The sequence below is a fragment of the Electrophorus electricus genome, chromosome 3 (assembly GCF_041902795.1).
Source record: "Electrophorus electricus isolate QZ-2024a chromosome 3, ASM4190279v1, whole genome shotgun sequence".
Lineage (NCBI taxonomy): Eukaryota > Metazoa > Chordata > Actinopteri > Gymnotiformes > Gymnotidae > Electrophorus > Electrophorus electricus.
In genome coordinates, this window is record NC_137499.1 from 11,715,001 (window position 1) to 11,736,628 (window position 21,628).

At 43.1% G+C, this 21,628-nt stretch overlaps 4 protein-coding genes across 10 annotated transcripts in view; 1 reads left to right on the forward strand and 3 right to left on the reverse strand.

The window, feature by feature from the left end:
• chrna1 (cholinergic receptor, nicotinic, alpha 1 (muscle)) overlaps positions 1-2,325 on the reverse strand; it is a 6,265-nt gene extending 3,940 nt beyond the window's left edge. Inside the window, exons 1-2 of the mRNA XM_027018699.3 lie at positions 1,466-2,325; positions 1-87 (exon numbers count right to left, since the gene is read on the reverse strand). The exon at positions 1-87 is cut by the window's left edge and continues 62 nt beyond it. Of these exons, the coding sequence (XP_026874500.2) occupies positions 1-87; positions 1,466-1,517 (139 nt within the window). The 5' untranslated portion in view covers positions 1,518-2,325. The remainder of the gene's footprint in view (positions 88-1,465) is intronic.
• A 115-nt stretch (positions 2,326-2,440) lies between these two features.
• Positions 2,441-5,484, reverse strand: atp5mc3b (ATP synthase membrane subunit c locus 3b). 5 transcript variants are annotated; one of them, XM_027018686.3, is made up of 5 exons: positions 5,405-5,484; positions 5,118-5,202; positions 4,363-4,437; positions 3,871-4,037; positions 2,441-2,704 (listed from the first exon to the last, which is right to left on the reverse strand). In XM_027018686.3, exons 2-5 carry the CDS (start codon positions 5,154-5,156, stop codon positions 2,590-2,592), a joined length of 396 nt encoding a protein of 131 aa, XP_026874487.1. In that variant the 5' UTR covers positions 5,157-5,202; positions 5,405-5,484; the 3' UTR covers positions 2,441-2,589. The 5 variants fall into 5 exon arrangements, with proteins under 5 accessions (XP_026874487.1, XP_026874482.1, XP_026874484.1 ...); XM_027018681.3 differs by having other exon boundaries at positions 3,871-4,061; XM_027018683.3 differs by having other exon boundaries at positions 3,871-4,061; positions 5,118-5,188; positions 5,405-5,476.
• A 1,958-nt stretch (positions 5,485-7,442) lies between these two features.
• lnpk (lunapark, ER junction formation factor) lies at positions 7,443-14,285 on the reverse strand. Of its 2 annotated transcripts, XM_035526817.2 has the most exons (14): positions 14,207-14,285; positions 13,712-13,762; positions 13,548-13,589; positions 13,142-13,329; positions 12,783-12,841; positions 11,790-11,830; positions 11,483-11,566; positions 11,309-11,360; positions 11,009-11,218; positions 10,350-10,455; positions 10,098-10,168; positions 9,790-9,954; positions 9,529-9,615; positions 7,443-8,970 (listed from the first exon to the last, which is right to left on the reverse strand). In XM_035526817.2, the coding sequence occupies exons 2-14, from the start codon at positions 13,736-13,738 to the stop codon at positions 8,783-8,785; spliced, it is 1,320 nt and encodes a 439-aa protein (XP_035382710.2). In that variant the 5' UTR covers positions 13,739-13,762; positions 14,207-14,285; the 3' UTR covers positions 7,443-8,782. The 2 variants fall into 2 exon arrangements, with proteins under 2 accessions (XP_035382710.2, XP_035382713.2); XM_035526820.2 differs by lacking the exon at positions 9,529-9,615 and having other exon boundaries at positions 14,207-14,283.
• A 3,461-nt stretch (positions 14,286-17,746) lies between these two features.
• On the forward strand, positions 17,747-21,116 carry mtx2 (metaxin 2). Of its 2 annotated transcripts, none has more exons than XM_027018688.3 (10): positions 17,747-17,970; positions 18,320-18,367; positions 18,498-18,544; positions 18,676-18,748; positions 18,905-18,981; positions 19,577-19,669; positions 19,962-19,988; positions 20,122-20,247; positions 20,383-20,459; positions 20,547-21,116. In XM_027018688.3, the coding sequence occupies exons 1-10, from the start codon at positions 17,931-17,933 to the stop codon at positions 20,749-20,751; spliced, it is 813 nt and encodes a 270-aa protein (XP_026874489.1). In that variant the 5' UTR covers positions 17,747-17,930; the 3' UTR covers positions 20,752-21,116. The 2 variants fall into 2 exon arrangements, with proteins under 2 accessions (XP_026874489.1, XP_026874488.1); XM_027018687.3 differs by having other exon boundaries at positions 17,748-17,970; positions 19,950-19,988.
• Positions 21,117-21,628: the final 512 nt, after the last annotated feature.

Here is a 21,628-nt window from a genome sequence, read left to right on the forward strand (position 1 = left end):
TTACAGGTCGCACCACTTTGTTATAACCATTAAACAAGTCTTTCACTAGTCTTGTCTCATCAGAAGAACACAAACCTGGACCTGGACCTGAAACAAACACACACAAACACAGTTTAAAACATACAACACTATATAGCCCTGCTGAGTACATAGTATGAATTATTAGTTTCCAAAAAAGGGCTTACATAGACAAACAACCTGCTGCATAGAGGATTAGTGCTGATTGAGACAGGCAACTGCACATGACGCATTACTACCACATGCGGCACGTCCACATACGCCACTTGATCAGCAGGAGACACTGTGGCAACACGTGCACATTACTAACAATCCCCGCCAAATGAAATATGTCTGATCTTTCCCCTTATTGCGGGTTGGTTTAGGTTACAATAATGCAAACCAAAATAATGCTTCACTTTTTTGCTTAATAAATCAATCAATTTAATGTTTACTCGCTGAGAAAAATATTTTAAAGGCGCTTGAAGTTTAGTACTGAGCCTAAAAACAATGCAGTTTTCTCCTTCCGATATCCTCGTGACCTGTCGCTAAGGTCACCTGTCACGCAGCCTGTGGATTGTGAACTCGGAGACACTTTTTGCTGGATCTGATTTTCTGACCTAGCGCGGAGAGAGAAATAAGTGTTTTGCCACTTTATAGATGATTACATATGGTCCTCACCAAACGTACTGGACGCATGATGGCATGTCCACCTTTTGGTTGGGAATCCTCACGGCCTACGCCTTCACCCCAAATCTCCCCGCTCTCCTATGCACGCAGGTGAGGGGGATAGAGGGGTTTATATACCGTCTCCCGTAACGAGGTGCTACCTTCGGTTGTGCTTTGGCTGCGGTCGCTGCAGCGTGCCGCTATTCGGATTACAAGCATCGCACAGCTCCGCGCGGGGTGGTGGAACGTGCGCCATGCGCAAAGCTAGCCAGCGGACCGCAAAGGCAGGGACCATAAATCAAGCCCAGATGCCACACCGATTTTAAATGTGCAAGTCCATCTCCAGAACGCCGTTAAACGAATGAGAAATGACTGAAACGACCCCCCCGTGATGACCGGAATTAGAAACAACGGGCAGGCCGCACACATGTACCTGTCAATCAAGCCGCATCGCGCGCGTTCCTGAGACACTTCAGCTGTCTAGAGGAATCTTACCATTTTATCACGCGGAGCATCTCGGTCACGTCATTCTCAATATTCACGTTTTAACATTTGTATTACATAATAAGGGGAAATAAAGTTTTAACGGCTTGATAGTTGAGAAACCTTCAGTGGCACGTTTTCCACATATTGAGCATGGAGCCTATAGAACACACACTAAGCAGAGTATTATGCCATTTGTAAAAAAAAAAAAAACTAAATGTTTTTTTTAAAAATAAGAAATTAATAAACTAACCTCAATCATATACATATTTAATTCGCCATTAAAAAACAAAAAAAAAACCGGACAGTTACTCACCAAATATAACAAGAAATATGGCAGTTAGATGAGATATTGGCCCGTAGTCCATCTTCTAGTGGGGTGGTGCACTAATGAACCACGAGTGCGTTATTTTGCGGGGTGTTGGATGATCCGAATCGCTGAACGCGGAGATCTCTTCGCAGCCCGAGCTGGGAGCGACTGGTGCGCGTGTACTGCTGAACGGCGCGTGGAATGTGGAGGCCAGCTGGAGAGCACCTCGCGTGCGCTCACGCCCGGGCAGCACATTCTAGCTCATCTTTTAGGGCTGAAATCTGATGCGCGTTACGCCCCGAATCTCACGCACATTTAGCATATCGAACTACCGTCTCAATGGAAGAAGGAAAGAAGAGCAAAGAAAATCAGGAAGGAAATATCCACACAGAATACATTCCAACTTCCCTGTAAAGTTAAAATATCAGTCGATGTCAGCAGCTTCCAATCGATAGAAGTTAAGAAAAGAAAGTATTACATTTGAGCACATTCCACCTTGGTCCTTTAGCAGGACAGCCCCGAGTGTGTAGGTCAAACTTTCCTCCGTGACTGTTACCGTGGCTTTTATCTGACTCCACGCTGACTAATACAGTTAGGTACACACAGTTCAGAGAATGTATGAAGACACAGCTCCCAGTGCCAACAACATGGGTGATGCATGTTGCTAGAGGTGGACCCAATTAGCTTTTGTGTATGCGGTTATTAGGCATTTAACACAGTCAATCTGGTACCCTACCATCAAGCCAAACCAAATGGCATTAAACAACCGTATCGTAACTATACACCAGGTTATCCAAAAAGCCACTGTGCATACAATTCACTTGCGGTCCAATAAATAAAAAGCCAACAGGATCTCAAGCCAATCATAGCAGGGCCTAAAACAAGTTTTTAAAAAAAAGACCCCCAAAGATTTTAAATAGTGAAACAGGTTTTTTAATTCCATAATTGGATACATTTTTACAATGTACTTCTGTTCACACACACACACACACACACACACACACACACACACACACACACACACACACACACACACACACACACACACACACACACACACACACACACACACACACACCTCAGCCAACAGGGGGGGCTGTGTCATCAGCAGATGGAGGTATAGTGCCACTTCACATGGCGAACAGAATGAGGAAGGCCACCATGAGGCAGAAGAGCCCCATTGCCTCGGACAGGGCGAAGCCCAGGATGGCGTAGGAGAACAGCTGCTGCTTCAGAGATGGGTTCCTGCAGGCGGGGAAGCAGAGGAGCAGGCAGGGTCATGTGACAAGGGCGCGGGACACTTTGAATTGTACTGCTCAGGACCCCTGACTTGCTTTGTGCGTATGAATCTGGTGTCACGAGATGCAGACAGTTAAGGGAGCATTGCTAGCTTCTCATCACCTACCTACTCAGCCTTGCCTCAACCAAGCATTTTACAATTACTACATTTCAAGTGATGGAATAAAGCACGAACTTGCATTTAAAAATAGTACTGAAAGCTATTTAACCCCAGATCTTTACATTTGTGCAAGCCCAAATCTGCACATGTTCTTAAGCCAGAGGTAATGTGGTTTAGGCCACAATGACTTGTTGAAATCTCTAAAAAATAAAAACACTGAATGGCTAACATTACGGGGGCAACCATCTTGGCGACATGACACCCCCTGTGTATTGGAAAGCAGGACTTCATGCACGTGATGGAGTTCCAGTTTTCACTTATAAATACAGACTATACATTTTATTCAAAAATCTGTTTTTAAGAAGTAGCTCAACATTTGAAAAGTTAAAGAAGGTTTGTGCGTGCATTTCCAGTGAAACAGCATCCAGCTACATTAGTCTTGCAGCTCCAGTACAAACAAATAAACACCACATACACCGAAGGTGATCAGCTAAATTTGGGGAAAGCGGACCTCAGTTCACACAATGCTTCACTGGCTTGAGCGGGAATTGCCCTGCGATCTTCGAGCTCAACTCCGCTTCTAAGCCAAGCAGAGACATGCTGGTCTCAGATGAGCTCACTGAGACATCCAAGCGTCTCGTCAGTGACCGGAGCCGAGCAAGACACCGGTTTTCATAAAAGCCAACAGCATGTAGGTCAGCAGTGGAAACACACGCACATGCTCAGTGATTCTCTCAGCGCATCAGAGCACCATGTTCCAATGGAGAAAACCTTCATTCAAGTACCAGACGCTGGTGCAAGAAACCAGGATTCAAGCACTGGGGCATCCTCATCCAACTGACAAATGTCCCAAGTTATGACTGATCCCAAAAGGTATTCATTTAATTGCCTTTAATAAACAGGCCAATGACAATTTGGGGTTTGTACGGCACTCGTATCAGTGGGGCGGGTTTCAGCTCATTGAACACTGCCTTTCCTAGCTGTGGTGCTGTTGTTCCTAGATCGACTGTACCTTGCATATCCAATGATGAGACTGCCAAACACCGTCCCGATTCCGGCCCCAGATCCGGCCACGCCTACAGTGGCGGCTCCGGCGCCGATAAATTTGGCCGCCGTGTCGATGTCACGGCTCACCGAACTTGTCTGGAAACCTCGCAGTGCAACCTGGGATACAGTGCTCTGGGGAAGGAGGACTGGACTAGCCTGTTGCAAGAGATCTGGGCAAATTAACAACGAGCAACATCCACCATACCCAAAATCATAGGGCAATACTGAAAATCATAAAACTGCTGACTGCTCAGTCATAAAAATAAAACAATACCAATGATGCAAGTGAAATTTAACCCTGCCTGTATGGCTATTGTATGGCCATCATATGGCATATGGCATATGAGCAGACAAGCATTTTTGGTCTAAAATTGTCTCATCTATTGGAGGGTGCACACAACCAATGGCTGATTGTAATGAAACCGCAAAGTAAAACAAGTAAGTAGCCTGAACTCACCTCGGATTTGACATCTTGCCTGGAAAGCACGGAGGCAGACAGGGGTCTGTACAGCGCCCTGGAGCCGGAGCGAACCTAACAGAGAAAAGTCAAGGTGAGCTGAACTGTACAATAAACCAGATATTAAGGACAAACAGAGTCGTGTTAGACTCCCAGTCTGTGGGACATCAGTCTCAAAGCACCTCCAAACACCTTACCAGGTGGGTGGTACCACGCTCGTTATCCAGCTAGGGAGCTAGCACAAATGCTCACAATTTAAACTTGCTTATAATTTAAAGTTGTCTTAGGTGCAGAGCTTTTTGAAGAGTTTTAATCAAGCCAACATTTAGCAGAGCTGGCTTACCAGATGGAGGAAATGGACAAATATTAACATACGTTACCCGCAACTTACATTATTAAGGGGGGGGGGGGTGTTTCGTCCTACACTTTCATACAAGAAAATAACGCCTCCGTTAGCGGCAAAGGAAAATGACCTTGAGTAAGGGATTGCACTTCATACATTAGCAATCCAGCTAGCTTCAAGCAGGAGATGAACCCAACCCTGCGCTTGTAGGATGTGAAAACAAACCCGAGAGCTACTGCACATAGATGAACCCAACCCTGCGCTTATAGATTGGTCTATAAGACCAGATTGTAAGCAACGCCTCCACAGGGGCAAGTCAAGTTCAATAGGCCCTTTGCACAAAGTACCAGACACCATCACAGCTAGTGCACGAAAGGTAATTTGGGATTACTGAAAACGCACAAAAACGTACCAGTGCAGGCGTACACACGATCTTCGCACAGGCGTACATCTTCAACAAAACTGGGTGACCGTTTCAGTCAGCTGGGAAGAATAACCTGGATTGTTAACAGTTAAGGTCAATGAAACGTTTCAATACACATCCACAACCTGCCGCGGATAAACACCTGTTGCTCATGCATTAAGACCGGCAGGGCATTAACATGCCAGATCGGTCGATGTTGACACGTTTGAAAGATGAAGATGGCACTAGATTAATATGTTTAAGATGCATAGACTGCTTCGCTCGCCTTCACTCACCGGGATGCAGAGGTCGGACCGCCGAGAACCCACTACGCATGCCCGACACGCAATTTAAGGTCCCGGATGCTAATATTGCGTAACTGAAGGTAATTCACTGCAAACTTTATTGGAAGTGAAGCCTGGGACAGAAGAGGCAATGGGACCTGTACTGGAATCAGTTTAAGAGTCATTTCTGTTATTCACTGTGTATGTTGTGGGTTTTAGAAACCTTTCACTGTGTGTTGTGACGATCCCAAAAACTACAATTTGTACAAATATTTTTCAGATGTTTAATAATGACATTTGAAGATTATCACAAGGAAGAATGTTATTCTATGTAAAAAAAAAAACAAAAAACAAACAAATAACACACAACAAAAGAATACAAGCAAACATAAAATGTTGTACTGGCTCCATTAGTAGGTCGAAATTAACTATTAACTTCCAAAATGTTAAAAAAAATTCCAGAAAAAAAAGTACCTATGAACCTACTAATGATAGAAGCAAGAATCTTACAGGATAACTGCCTATGTAAGAGCATAAGAAGTCCTGCCTTAGTCTAAATTGAGATGAATTTCTACAGTACATCTTATTTTTTCCACAAAAGATGGATGCTATAATTATTATATTACAAAACCTTATCCTAGATTTCACTTTCATTAGAAAAAATGTTTCTACTATATGTGTATGATGGTGCATTACTTAATGTTACTTAATGAAACAGCTATTCTTACACCTAGAGGCTATTTCAGAGATTCTGTACTAAATCTGTTTTAAACATGGCCATCTCCATGTGCGGGACCTGCTCTGTTTCATTTGAAGACTACATCTCATGTGAGTGGCATTTTATAGAAAAAGGTAAATAAAACAAATAAACAAACAAACACTTTCATAAATACCATGTGCTACTTTTTGGTGGTAAAAATGACTTTCTGCTCTTTTAAAGCATCCAAAACAATGTTGATTCCACTGGAACGGTCCACTCCTCGAAAAACTTTGCTTCACCTTTTCCCATTTGAGAATGCATATGGATTTGCAAGAAAACAGTTTTCATTCACTTTGAGCAATCCTACCTACAGCTGAATTGTGCCTGGGATTTTTAAAGTACAAATCCATATTTTACACGGCATTTAGCAAACGCTCTTATCCAGAGCGACCTACAAAAGTGCTTTGTCATTTTCTCATAGAGTACATCCTAGTACAGTACAGTAGGTTAGAGTCCAACATACCAATGAACTAGAATACTGTAGAAATGCGGGGATCACTGCTGATGCCTAGAAGTGCAAAATTCATAAGCTTTATTTCAAACAGCAATCACTGCAATAAACAATAAGTACTAGAGTTAGTCAACATAGGAGGAGTCCACATCACCCCAATAAACAATACCCTACAATAAGTACTAGTTTTAATTAGTCAACATAGGAGCAGGGTCAGTGTTCATTTAAATAATCCAGAAATAGATGGGTTTCCAGCCTGCATGTGCATATTATTTGTACACCTGAAAATTAAACACATGATCTGAATTCACTGTCATTTCATCGTTGCAGAATGGTGTTGCATTATTTTGTAATAAACTGCAGAAATGTGCACTGTGCACTGTGCCCTGACTACAGGAACCCTGGTAAACACTGACGGCAGTCATGGCTTTGCTCAAGTATCCTCATCTCACACTGAATTCTGAAAGATTGAAACCAATCACTAATTAACTAACGTTTCACTAGAATGTACTGTACACAACTGAATTTGATCTTATTATACAGTACATAATCATAACAGTAAATAAAACAGTACATTGAGAAATATTTGAGCTATTGACCAATGATGTCACTAGGCCACAGCATTGAATGCCCTGTTCACAGCCTCTGGTCCCACCCCATAATAATGGCACGCCAGGCTCAATACTGCTACAATAGCTTCCACAGTGCTTTGCTGGCCAACTGCACCAATCAAAGCTAACCTACACTGAAAAAGAACACATTTCCCACTCTTTTGGAAACTATATTAATCATAAAAGTCACACTGTCTAAATGTCTCAAAAGATGAACACACAATCACATGCTTTATAAAAAGAACCTTTATTAGATGTGCCATGCAGATGTACACTAGTGTAAACACAGCTATCACGCACAGAGACACCTAACAGGACCTATGTGCATTTAGATGGAACCAAACTGCTGCACCAAACTGTGACAAAGCAGCATCATCCGACTGAAGACGGGATTGAACTACCCCTCCGGAGGAACTGACGATAGCATCGTCATGATCGCCAGTGTTGTTTACTCTTATCAGATATCAGAGTCAGTCTGACAGAATCACTCACCTACGATAAACTGTTAGAAGCATATAACCACTGGAAGCATTACACCTCCTTTTCAACAATAAACAAACTAAAAATTAATAACGTATTTGTTCATGCAGCATAAAGTTTCCATGTGGACTGTGAAGCTGGATTACAAAGGCAGTTACAAACTGCCAAACACCACCACAGCTTGTGATTACCAAGTACCTGGTAACCACACATATTGAACATGGTAAATACACACACTGAACGTGGTAAACAGGCATATTGCACGTTTCGTTGGGTGCACTGCTCTCGGCTGGTAGCCTCTGCCGTTGCAGCTGTTGTAATGTCTGGATCTGGCTGCATGGCTGCAGTATACCCACGGGAGGGGAAACAGCCCAGCTCATCTCAGCAGGAAGGCACTAGAGAGCTTAAAATAATCAGATGATGGGAATGGCCTTTAGGCCTAAAACACAACAATACAATCAAAACAAACCCAAGATTTCAATAAAATATTGCAACTGACCAAGCATTTAGGACCAACTACTAAAAATACATTAAGACTTACAAAATCAGTGTTTTGATGAGTTGATCAAAATGGAATTCGTGCTTAAAATGTACCCAACAGTAAACATGATGCCCATCTGTTTAAATGGGACTATTCTCCCTTTACTGTAGTTTGGGAGACAAATTTCACACTGGCCTACATCAACTTTCAACTTTGCCTCACAGAGTTTGGCTTCTGACAAGGAAGTTTATTAAAATGGCCACTCCACTTTTATCTGTAACAGTGACGTTGTCTATACTCCTGTTTATGATAACACTACATACTTAACTACTATTGGCTGCTTGGACCTCAGTGTGATGCACAACGTTGTCCAGAAGATGGCAGCACTAAAATCATTGGTCTGTTTTTTTTTTAATCTTTTTTATAATTCAGATCATGGTACCTTTGTACTTGCCTAAACAGGTAATGCTACAAAATTAAATATGGCAAAAACAAACTAGTGCAAATAAAATCCAGCAGGACACATATTAGGCAATAAGTTAACAGCTGCTGTGAACTTGCTAAAGGCTTAAAATATAGCATATGGAGCATCGACTAACGAAAAAACTTAGTTCAACTCCTCTTCTTCCAGCTGTGTCTTCTGAGTGACCCCTTCTTGATTCTCTGGCTGAGACTCCTGTGAGGGAGAGGGGCTACGTGGAGGGCGGGGCAAATCCGTGCCTTCCTCACGTGTGGGCGTGGCTTCATCTAAGATTGGCTCCGGCAGGTCAGCAGACGGGGTGGACTCCAGAACATCTGCAAGGATACATCACTAATGTCACTGAGATCAATTAATCAGGAAATCATCAAATAAAGTAAACAAATAAGGAATTAAAAAAATAAAAAAATTAAAAAAAACACACGCACACACACACGCACGCACACGCACACGCACACACACGCACACACACACAGAGATCCCAAAGTGCTGAAGTGAACTGAAAACGCAAACCACCAAACACCAGATGGGTCAGTGAGACTGCTGAGAAAGAACATACTTCAGCAGTTAGATTGAAACAGTGGGACATAACACCCTGTTAGTCTCAGACTGTACATGGAAAACCCACCCGCTATACATGCAATAATATGTATCCCACACCCTTGCACACACGTGGCCATACACACACAAGCTTAAATCAACAAGACAGTCTGAGGCTGCACATGTGCGAGCTGCTTTTAGAACAGTGACTAATGCTGGTGGCAGGAGCGTGCTTTCCAATGTGTACTAGTGTGCGAGTGTGTAAGCAAGTAAAACCGTTACAGATGCGTGTGATTCCTTCAGTTCAGTGGGTGAGAGGGTGTGGGGACTAGGACCTGTGGGATTTCTCCTGAAACTGTGGACTTTGCTCCAGGGTGCAACACCCAAGGAGGAATGGGAGCGACGATTCGACATTAAACTCTCTAAAACAGACACATACACAAACAAAATGTGCAACTTAAAACACATTCTCTCTCTCATGCGTGCATTCAAAATGAACCGACAGTGAACTGACAATGAACTTTGCAGGGCAACCTTGGACCAGAGACCTGCGAGCGAGGCAAGTGATTTAAGCATGTAAAGTGTATCTGGGTTACCTTCATGGGTGTCGCTCTGTCCTGGAGGATCCGTGGCTGCAGTGGCTTGCGGGTCTGGTGAGTCCGAGCGGAGTCGGCGCTCGAAGCTGAACTCCGGGAGCCGGGGTGCCTGTGGCCGAGTCTTCCGTGCTGGGTTCATGAAGTAGCAATACGCACAGCGAAAGGCTGAGGAGCACACACACACACACACACACACACACACACACACACACACACACACACACACACACACACACACACAAAACTATATTTATATACACCCTTCAGGCTATACACTGTTCAGTGCTGACAGTGCATTAATATCTTACCCAAATACTCAAACTCTTCCTTCAGGGCCATGCCATTATGAGAGAAGCACTGCTGACAAACCAGAGCGTATCTGGGCAGAGAGTGTGTGTGAGTGTTAAAGCCAGCAAGCTTTAATGCTGTTTACACTGGTACTTCTAGCTATTTGAGTTAAACATAAAACCATATTCCTGAAAATCATCTCAGACTGGTTACAGAAGGGCTACGTATATGTCTAGACAAATGTGCGCACAAGCATCCATCTGTGTAAATACCTGTTTTGAGGTCCATCTCCGACGAGGTACTCGATGACCCGGTCCACTGCACCACGCTCTCGTGGGAGCACGGGCCGAGCCAGTGGCGGGCCTGGGGGGTACATGCCTGCAAGGGGGCATCATCATCATCATCATCGCCGCCGCCACAATGCATCATCACACGTTAAAGTTCCTTCTTTGACCATGGCGTCACTGCTGGGCTCTGAGGACCGCTCTGCTTCCCCCAGGCTAACACACGGCTGCGGGCTCTGCTGGCTATGTTTCAGTGGTAAACCTGTTAACAGTGCTAAGCTCTGAGCCGTCTACCGATTACTAAAACGTTTAGATGAACGTGTGCGCTGGATTGATCCATACAACACTTGATCCCTGGAAGGGAAGTTAATCTGGTATTAATACATTGCTCCAGGCTTCTGGAGGTCTCCAGAAGAGGGAACGATACCTGGCACTCCTCCGGACTCACATTTCTTCGCAGAGTGTGCAGTACTGTTATTCGTGAGAACTGTAGTTTGTAAGCATGTGAGTAAGTGGTTTAGTGAAATGACAGGGAAGAGTTTTCTGTGTGCACACGTGCATGCGAGAGATAGAGACACACACACACACACACACACACGTAAGAATGCTCCACATATACACTGCGCATGCATATGGGCGCGTCTCACCTGTCCCTGGTGCTGGCGAATAGGGACTGACGATCCTCCTCATGTAGGGCGGGGTTTCCATGGCACTGGCTCCTGCCGGGCTGGAGGTGGAAGCAGCCAGTCCTTTCTCTGGAGGGCCCCCGGGTGCCGCGCGAAGGGGTGTGGCTCCAGGGGTCACGGGGCGGGGCATGGGTCCTGGAGTGGCCATGGCAACGTGACGTTGTCTAACATCTTTGGATAACGCAAAACGGCGGCGAGACGCTTAGAATCTTAACACAAACACACAAACACAAGCTTGGATACCTTAATATTAATACAAACCTTGGCCTGGTTTGGGAGTCATACGAGGTTGAGTTGGAGTAGCTTGCGATTCCTATTAAAATAAGTAACACATTATTTTTCATGAGTTATGCATTACCATCAGCCATTTAGACCCAAAGGATTTATTGTTAAGGGTTCTGGTTACAGTAGTTTTTACACAGAGTGATGACACACCACGTTTGCCTTTGATTCAGGGTCAAATCTCTCCAGAATTAGCTTGGCATTTTTGTACGTCTCAGTTTCCATTACCTCTTCAAGCTGTAAAGAAAAATCTAATTAACCTTGTTTTAAAAGGACACGCAGTCAGGTGCTGTATTTTCATTCAGGCTAATGCGTTCTAATTTCCAACAACAGCATTACTACACTGAACTGCATGTTTAAAATTAATCATGGAAAATGATATGTTAGCGCACACATTATGACTCGTGTCATTCCACACATGCCCAAGCAACTGCAAATGGAAAAAAAACCCCACACTTACTATTTTTCTTTTCTCTGATTTTAAATCCTCTAATTTTTCATCTGAAACAAAGAGTAAACGTGCATTGGCAAATGGCCCGTCATAATGTGCAAACAAAACCATCAGCTTCATCGACCTGATCATTCAAACAATTACTTGGCGTGTTAGCAAACCAACTCTCGGAGTGCCAAAGCACTTTTCAGCCATTAGTAAAATCAAACTATCCACTGGAAGCACTCACCATGCTTCCACTAAAAAGCAAGAAACCCAGCACAGGTCAAAGGGCAAATCTGACCTGTGGTGATGAAGTGGTATTTAAAAAAAAGGAATTTAAAGGAGAAACTAATCATTTTTGCCACCAAAAAGTAGCAAAAAATATTTATGAAAGTAATGGTTTTTGTTTTTTTTTCTATAAAGTGCAGCTCATGTGAAGGATCAAATAGCTTTGTAGTCCCTCACATGGGCGTGGCCCTGTTCAAAATAGATTTAAGACAGAATCTCTCAAACATCCAGGTAACATACAGTTTCTTAATGTGAAGAAGCACCAGAAACCTCTCTCTTCGTACAGTGATGGAATGCTCAATTACTGTAGACAGATCATTTTAAATAAATATACAAATCAAATTTTTAATGTTTTGGACATTTGAGTTCCTCTCAGGTTTTCTTCTTTGTGCTCTAGGGAGTTTTTCCTTGCCAGTCACCCTTGGCTTGTTCACTGGGGGCTTGGACTTTGGACATTTGTAAAGCTGCTTTGTGACAACATCTGCTGTAAATATAAATACATTTTGATTTTTGATTTTGATGTTTAATAGAGCTTCTGTAGTTCAGGAAGCACTGTAATTTCTTAGTCCTGCAGGCACTCAGCAGAGCTCTCTGATTTCAGAACACACCCTCCATTGGCTGATGATCAAGGCCCATCAGAAACAGATACCAGTTCTGGCACACGTGTGTCTCCTGGACAGAGCAAGGAAGCACAATCCACCAGAATCCCACAAATCAAAATCACACACTCACTGTTTCTCTCTGTACGTTTGGAGAAGAGGAAGATGAGCAGCTTGCGTGCAAACCACACACTGCAAAGAGAGAGAAAAAGTACATTAAAAAAAATGACATGACGACTGAAAGCACAATAACCGTAATGTGTGTCTAACACACGTCCATGTTGGTGTGTCTGCAATCTTGTAAAACGAAGTGTGGCTTATAGCACTGAAAGTCAGTAAACCCATCCGTAAGACCAAATCACAAAGCGTCCTAAAGGTTTCAGATGAGCTAAGCAGGTTTATTAATGCAGGCCCTAAACTGTGTAGTGCTGATGCCTTTCAGGACAGGATGCGGGGCTGTGGCGTGTGCCGGGGGGTGCGTTTGACGCTCACAGCGCTGGGAAGAGGAGCAGTGGAAGGGCAGTGTAGAGGCGGGTGCTCCACTGCTCAGGCAGGTACAGGTAGTAGACACACATGCAGGTGAGCAGGTACAGCACTGCTGAGTAGAAGAGAAGCCGGCCCACCCACAACTTCTGCAGGCGCTGGTTCTTCGCACGGAACTCGTCGAGGTCTTTGATTTCCTACAAATACAACGCCAAACGCAGCCCATTACGCTAACTGGCAGGAACAGCTGGGGGTAGGGGGTGCTCAAACTTGGACCAACACCACCGCCTAACACTGAACTAACAAAGTCAGTCGAGCTGACACCTCAACCTGCCGATCAAGCGGTCAGCACAGAAGGGAGAGTGCAGAGAAAATGAGACACCTTTGCGAGACACATTCATATTCTATAGCCTACCTTATCTAGTTCCTCCAACAGCTCCACTGTGGTAGGCTTTGCCTGAAAGAGCACAGAAAAAAAGAAAAGTGACAGTATTTGCGTAGTCCTTCCTAGGTGGCACGAATAATTCAGTCAGTCTCCTAAATGTTCAAAAAAAGAATGGCTTGGTGATAAACACGCACCTTCCACCGGGAGAGTAAGGCTCCCATTACTGCTGTTGGCCTCTGCTGCACCTGCAATCCAGCAAATCACAGCACATGTGTTGTGAGACTGCGTTTTCCTCCAGGTCAAGAGAGCACTTCTCTTTGCATGACAACCTAAAGTGACAGCCTAAAGTGACAGGCATCTCTGGCAGATCGTGCAAAGCAGGACTACCCATTACACCACATCTATCTATCGGATAGAAAACATTATCTGTGAGTGCAGGGCCCTTTCATTATCGCTAGACTCTTCTTTCCTGACTAACAAGAGAAACTAGGTGATCTGTTTTGAGTCACATGTTGCTAACTATCATCGGGACTTCGTCAACAAGTAGCCTAGATATCAACAAACAGCTGGATGCACGCTGCTAAACTATTCCCTAGAATACGGTAGACAGCAAGGTTTAGGACAATAGGCGCACAGTTGTATAAAAACTGCATGCAAGACACAGTAAAAGAGCATAATTATCGGGTTACCCAGTACGACCGCCAGCAGCCGGAGCCTAGAAGGGTGACTGTGAACTAGCGCATAACTGGACTTCCGGGGACAGTTACCGTGCGGTCGTCAGAATAAAAGTCCGGCCCAAACCCTGCCTGCGAAAGATAGAATATCGTTGCACCACGGAAAAAGCTGTTCTGTCTCGACAAAAAAGACCCGGTTTCAAAATATATTATGGAGAATACAGTAAAGAAGGCCGGGGAGAGCGTCAACAACCGTCCCCCCAAATGTTAATACTTGAGAGCTTTTTCTGCGATGGAGCTGTAGCGAAAATTAAAAATGCAAACTGTGTGCTGTTGATGATGATGATGATGATGATGATGATGATGATGATGATGATGATGATGATTTTATGTAAACCGTAGACACGTCCTTGTTACGTTTATTTCTTGACTGGTTAGTCGCTGAAACAATGGAAACAAAATCGTCTTAATCTACTGAGTAAATATTAAGTTAGGCATAACAGTTCTACACATATAATTGTACATACATGCAATGATCAAAACAGCCAGATGAACTGATCAAGCAGTCAGTTCAAGCAGAAAACACAATCCAGCTTGTCTTTGTCTGTTTATTATTTTTTGAAACTCACAGGGGAAAGGGGGGGGGGGGCATTTGTTAGACGGTTTTAATACTACTTAAGCTTCAATGTGCATTGGCCGACTAAGCAAGAAACAATGATATTGTTCGGTATTCTGTACGGTGCCTTGCAATTCAGTGCTTTCCAAAAGCGTTTCGTGCTTTGTAATGTATTTTATGTGCGTCTCCATATAGTCCTTTTCGTTGGGTGTGAATTTCGGCGGTCGGTTGGCCCTCGCCATTGTGCAACAGAAAATCTGCGCTGTTTCTAAGGTATCCAAGCTCGAGCTTGATTTACAGCCAAGGTAGTAAAATTGCTTTACGAGGCTCGCGCGTCCGTCATTGGACGCCACAGATCAGACGCGAGGAGCTCATGGCAATTTTGGCCCCTTTTCTCTCTTTCCCACGCGCTCACGCGCTGGATACTTCGGTGTTCGACGCGTCCTGATGGGTTTGCAGCGCAACTGATCCGTTGAACAAAAATATTTTTAAATAAATGCTTTAAAAGACCAACAATACCATACGTCACATGGTAAGTATTGTATTTTTTCCACCTTACTCAAGACTTTAACGTTTACATAATAACCTATTCTATTTAATTTGATCTGATTGTTTAAGGTAATTGAAGATACTTTTCACAGATGAAAAAGCTGCACACGTTTATATAACTGAGAAAACGTAAACATGTAAAATTTCACTATTTCAGGTGGAAATAGCTTGTGCATCCCTTTAATTTAATTTTACTATTTAATTAACAGACAGCATTATTTTCCGACAAATCTTTCATCCACGAAAATTATTACTAAAATAAAAATAATAAAATACATTATATCAACTCTGTATTTAGGGTTATAAGATCACTTTAGTAATTGTCTTAATGTGTTTGCTTGAGGCGAATTTATGTTTGAACAGAAGAAGTGAACGGGAGCGTCTTCTCGCAATTTATTACTTTACTGCATTGCGGTGAGGAAAGGCGAGAGAGAGAGAGAGAGAGAGAGAGAGAGAGAGAGAGAGAGAGAGAGCGAAAGAAAGAAAGAAAGAAAGAAAGAAAGAAAGAAAGAAAGAAAGAAAGAAAGAAAGAAAGAAAGAAAGAAAGAAAATTATTCGGAAGAATTTAAGTACAATGACAATTTTAAGACTAAAACATTCATGTATTTTTACAGAATTTGGAATGCGCTTCAAATAAAATAATTAAAATGTTATTTACAGTCTAACAGGGCAAAACTAGATGATACTACATAGCAATATAATCTTAATTACAGCACCTCTGATAGTTCACGTGAGATGCTTACAATTTGAACTCTCAGAAATAGCCTAGCAATTTACAATATAGGCATACGTTATTTGCATCGAAATATTTAGCATATTATTCGTTTCTTCTATTATATATGTTATGTGACTTGACGCAATAATTTACAAATCTGTTGCAGCTTAAAACTAATGTAATGATGCAAGGAAAATGCAACGAATTCTGAAGACTATCGAAGCTGTGGGCGGCAGCACATGTTTTTTTTTAATCTTTCGGGTTTTTTATAGGGTAAATGTCCGCTAAGCTCTGTTCCGTCGTCTATATATACCCTGTAGAACCGAATGTGTGTTTGGAAGCCACAGTCACAGATTCGGTTTTAGGGGGGTATATGGGCGATGCAAAAGCGTCCTCCTTGAGCTTCCATTTGTCCGATATTAGATCGTTAAAAGTAGAATTACTAGCAATGCCTTCCGTACGGATTTAAATTTCATCATCACTATCAAACAAGTTGCAGGTAAGATGTAAAATCGCTAAAATAGAATAGAATAAGTAATATAAGGATGGCCACATAGGCTTAATTTGGCCTTTAGAACGTTAAACGTAATCAAAATGAATTATTTTGTTCAACTTTGATCTAGACTGTGTTTTGTATGAATTCTTTGTGAATTGTTTTTGCTTGCCCCTCAGGTTGCGTTCCGGATTAATGTTTCGCCTCCTTTTAACAGCGTAGACGCGCTTTGCATGAAACAATCAGACTGCAGCTCATTAAAGCTTCAAGAGTGTAATGAGCGAAAAAGGGTGTCATTTTTTAAACGGAAAATCTTCATATCATTATGTGCAATGTTGTGTTGAAATTAAAGTCTATCTTTAAGACAACTGTAATTCATTATTTCTGTTAACCTTTTTTTTTTTTTTTTTTTTTACTTTTGCTTTATTTTATCGAGCTACAATAAATGCTAATAAAGATGCGAATACAAACTAGCAATCTGAGTTCTTACATTTAGTCTATTTTCAGCATTTAAAAATCAATTCTTAGACCCTATATCATACTCACATCATACAGACATCAAATAATAGTCTATTACAGACATGCATTTTTGCCTATAAAAAGAGTTTGGCTGTAATTGTCATAAAGTGAACAATCATTAAATCCTACATAAATGTTTTATATCAGTATTTCTGGTTCAGGGTTGTGCCGTAGCTTAGCCTAAATAGTAATAAATTATCGGAAACAAGGAAAAATACCGCAATGTCACAATTGGACGAATAGCCCAGTAAAAGTCACCTTAAAATGAACGTTTTTAAAATTGTATATAGTGAAAATCTAAAATAGCCCTCTAAGGATTAAATGAGGGATGCTGTTTCACACTTTTTAACCTGGCACAGAGACAAAGAGACGTAATAAAATCATTCCCGACTGATGACACAAGTCTGTCGCAGTTTGTCTGTTATACAGGTATGCATTTACGTGGAGGTAAAAACAATCGCGCATCAAAAACAGCAACAAAAAATGCAATCGATATAGTTTTGTTAGAATTAAACTACTTTTGCCGCTGGCAAATATATAATAGTCTGTATAAAATATATAATAAAGATACTTTTGTTATGGATGAGTGCGATGAACACTCGGGGCTTTTCATATTGCGAAAGAAGGAAGTGGGTACGCGCGATTGGTCAGGGGGCAGGAAATGCGTCGTGGTGACGTCACAGCCAGAGCACGTCGCTTCCTTTCCTTGTCCTTGTGTGGACGGTTTATCGTTTTGGTGTAAAAGTTTATCAGCTCTTGTGTGAACGGTTGACACGTTTTGGTGTAAAAGTTGACCAGCCTTCGTTGTTTTTTTGAGACGTGTCGGACTTCCCCGTTGGACGTCAGTATGTCCCTCGCCGCGGAAGCTTTTGTGTCGCAGATCGCAGGTCAGTGACTTCACGCCTTTGCGTACGCAAGGGGACGTAATAATTTACAGAATAAACCAAAAGCCTGAATGCTCACGGCGTGTCTTTCGGCCGTCGCTGCGTTTATCACGTTGCTGTACTCACAGCTGTTCAGTTTATTCATTCATCAGTGTATTTATTTACGTGTGTTGGCTCTGCCTCCTTACAGCATGTGCAGGTAGGAAGCTCTGGCACTGAGCGTTGTCTATATGTCTGTGGCTGCACTTCAGCTGCACATGAATGCTGAATGTACATTTGCTCCAAGTACGCATAACAGACTTTGCATATGATTGATGTGTATGATGTGTTTGACTTTCCCTCTGTTCTACAGCCGCAGAGCCGTGGCCTCAAAATGCGACTCTCTATCAGCCTTTGCGAGGTAACCAAGGTCATGCACTCTAATATTAGCCCCCCATTTATTAAACCCCAGCCAACGTTTGCTGTCTCTCTCTCTCTCTCTCTCCCTCCCTCCCTCCCTCCCTCCCTCCCTCTCTCCCCTCTTCCCCCAGAGGATCAAATCCTGCTGTCTGACTGTGCGTCCTCCTTGGCAGTTCAGGTAAATGGAAAAATAAAGACACAGACACAAATCCTCTCTCTGTCACATTTTAAACCCACTGCCAAAGTTCTCTCTCCCTGTTGTGTTTGTGACTGGTAGGTTAAGTACTGATGCTTTCCTCTGTCCCTCAGGCATACCTAAGGATGTGTGGCCTTCCAGTGCGAGTGTGTTGCCGTGCCAACGCTGAGTACATGTCACCCTCCGGTAATGCCGTGCTCATCTTTCCGTGTGCTCATATTTCGAGGCTGCCTACTTTCTGGAGTGTGTTTGAGAGGGTGCAGCTCCCTGCAGTCATCTTAACTCTATGCAAGATGTCAGAGCGCGACACAAACATTTCTCTTTTGTCTTTTCCTTTTACAGGAAAGGTTCCTTTTATCCATGTTGGTAACCAGGTTGTTTCAGAGCTAGGGCCCATTGTGCAGTTCACGAAAGCAAAGGTATGACTGTGAGGTATGACTATGTGCGTGAGGTATGACCGTAAGATATGACCATGTGCGTGAGGTATGGCCATGAGGTATGACCGTGTGCGTGAGGTATGGCCATGAGGTATGACCGTGTGCGTGAGGTATGACCGTGAGGTATGACCGTGTGCGTGAGGTATGGCCGTGAGGTATGACCGTGTACGTGAGGTATGACCGTGAGGCATGACCGTGTGCGTGAGGTATGACCGTGAGGTATGACCGTGAGGCATGACCGTGTGCGCGAGGTATGACCGTGAGGCATGACCGTGTGCGCGAGGTATGACCGTGAGGCATGACCGTGTGCGCGAGGTATGACCGTGAGGCATGACCGTGTGCGCGAGGTATGACCGTGAGGCATGACCGCGAGGCATGACCGTGTGCGCGAGGTATGACCGTGAGGCATGACCGTGTGCGCGAGGTATGACCGTGAGGCATGACCGTGTGTGCAAGGTATGACCGTGTGCATGAAGTGTGACCATGTGCTCGAGACCCTTCTCACTGTTTCTCTTTCTCCACATGAACACAAACTGTACATTTCAAATGCCTGATATGGACACACTTTGTCCTGCAGGGACACTCTTTGAGTGACGGCCTGGACGATGTCCAGAGGGCAGAAATGAAAGCCTACATGGAGCTGGTCAACAACATGTTGCTCACAGCTGAGGTAGAGTTCAGCATAGACCCCGCCCCCTGCATGCACCTGCCCCTGCCCCCTGTGTGCACCTGGCCCCGCCCCTTGCATGCTCCCAGCCCCTTCCCAAACACACCTGCATTCTGTGGCAGAGAGTTATACCAGAGATTTATCATGCGTGCTGATTATTACTCCTATACAAAACTGTTATTACCTTACCCTGACTACACTCCACTAAATGTTGCCCACTGTAAGTTGTGTGTGTATGTGTGTGTGTGTGTGTGTGTGTGTGTGTGTTTGGATTTCTGTCTAGTTGTATATTCAGTGGTGTGACGATACCACAGCTTCAGAGGTATGTTACACTTGAGGACAAACACAGTCATGCTCTTTAAAAGACACAAACATGAAGGCGATCATGTTATTCCATGTGACATAGCCTTTACTACAAAATCATCCACAGCTGAGTTGTATTCATGTTTGTTTAGATCACTAGGCAACGCTACAGTAGTCCATATTCTTGGCCCCTCAATCACATCCTGGCCTATCAGAAGCAGTGGGAGGTACGACGTAAAATGAATGCTATTGGCTGGGCAGGAAAAGGTCTTGAACAGGTAGGTCTGCATGCGGAGCAGTGTATTAGACTGGAAGTGGTTAAATAAATGTGGTTTGTTACACACGCCACAGCTACCTGCGTTTCCTGCAGTGACTCGAGTGTGCTCGGCTGTGTTTGTTTCCTTTTCTCTCAGGTGTATGAGGATGTCAGTCAGTGTTGTCAGGCTCTTTCGCAGCGACTCGGAACCCAACCTTTCTTCTTCAATAAGCAGTAAGCGATTTACACATTCAGGCCTGCTCATGCTTGCGTTATAATGCTTTACGACGTGTAAGGCATGTCTCCTCGAAACGATTCCAGGCCGACCGAGCTGGACGCGCTAGTGTTCGGCCACCTTTTCACGATCCTGACCACTCGCCTGACCACTGACGAGCTCAGCGAGAGGATAAAGTCCTGCAGCAACCTTCTCTCCTTCTGTCGGCGAATTGAACAGACATATTTTGAAGAGGACAAAGACAGCCAATCAGCAGGCTCTCAGTACTCAAGAGGCCCCTCCCTTTTCTGAAGTCACACCTCCAAATTCTCTCTCTCCACTGCTCTGAATTGGTCATTGTGAATCGATCATTATTATTACAATAATAATAGAATTATTAGTTTATATAATAGAATAACTGTTATATTTATTAGTGTGTCTACTGAGATCAGTGGAAGAAAATACGTGGACATTAGTCATAAACTTCCTCAACATTTCAACCCCCCTGTCAGTTGCAATGTCATGTATAGAAACCTGCTGGAACAGTACAACTATAGGAACAGACTGAACTATACATATTAGGTGTAATATTTCTGGATTTTTTCCATTGTGGCCTATTGATTTGTGGATTAATGTGTAAACTGAAATATTAAAATCAGAATTGCACTGCTTCTCAATACTCATGTATTATTTAAATGTAAACACTAAGGAAGGAAGAGGTGTGATTAGATTTGATTGCTGAATGGTTTTACTAGTATGAACACAAATACTCCAGAAATAAACCTCACAGTCTGCACTTCAGCCTTAGCTAACGCTAGTTATTATTCTGGACTATCTGCACTAAAGAATCCAAACAACTCCAAATGTAATGAAGTGCACTGTGTTTATTAACTATTAACTTTTAAGGTTATTTATTAACCTTTAAAAGAACACATTATGTGCAGCTTTCACACTAATTTACACAACATTTATTACAAGGTTATAAGTCAATTGCATATCTTTTAGCTCCTGGGGTTAAATTTAAAAGGGGCCTGTTGGTAATGGTTTAGTAATGACAGCTATATTGATGTTAATGTTAAGTAACGGTAGTATTATCGAACGTCCACTAGAGGGAATCGCATCACGCTTTCAGTGTTCAACTCCGACATAACAGTTATGAGAAGCAGACAAATAATGTTTTGGGATTAAA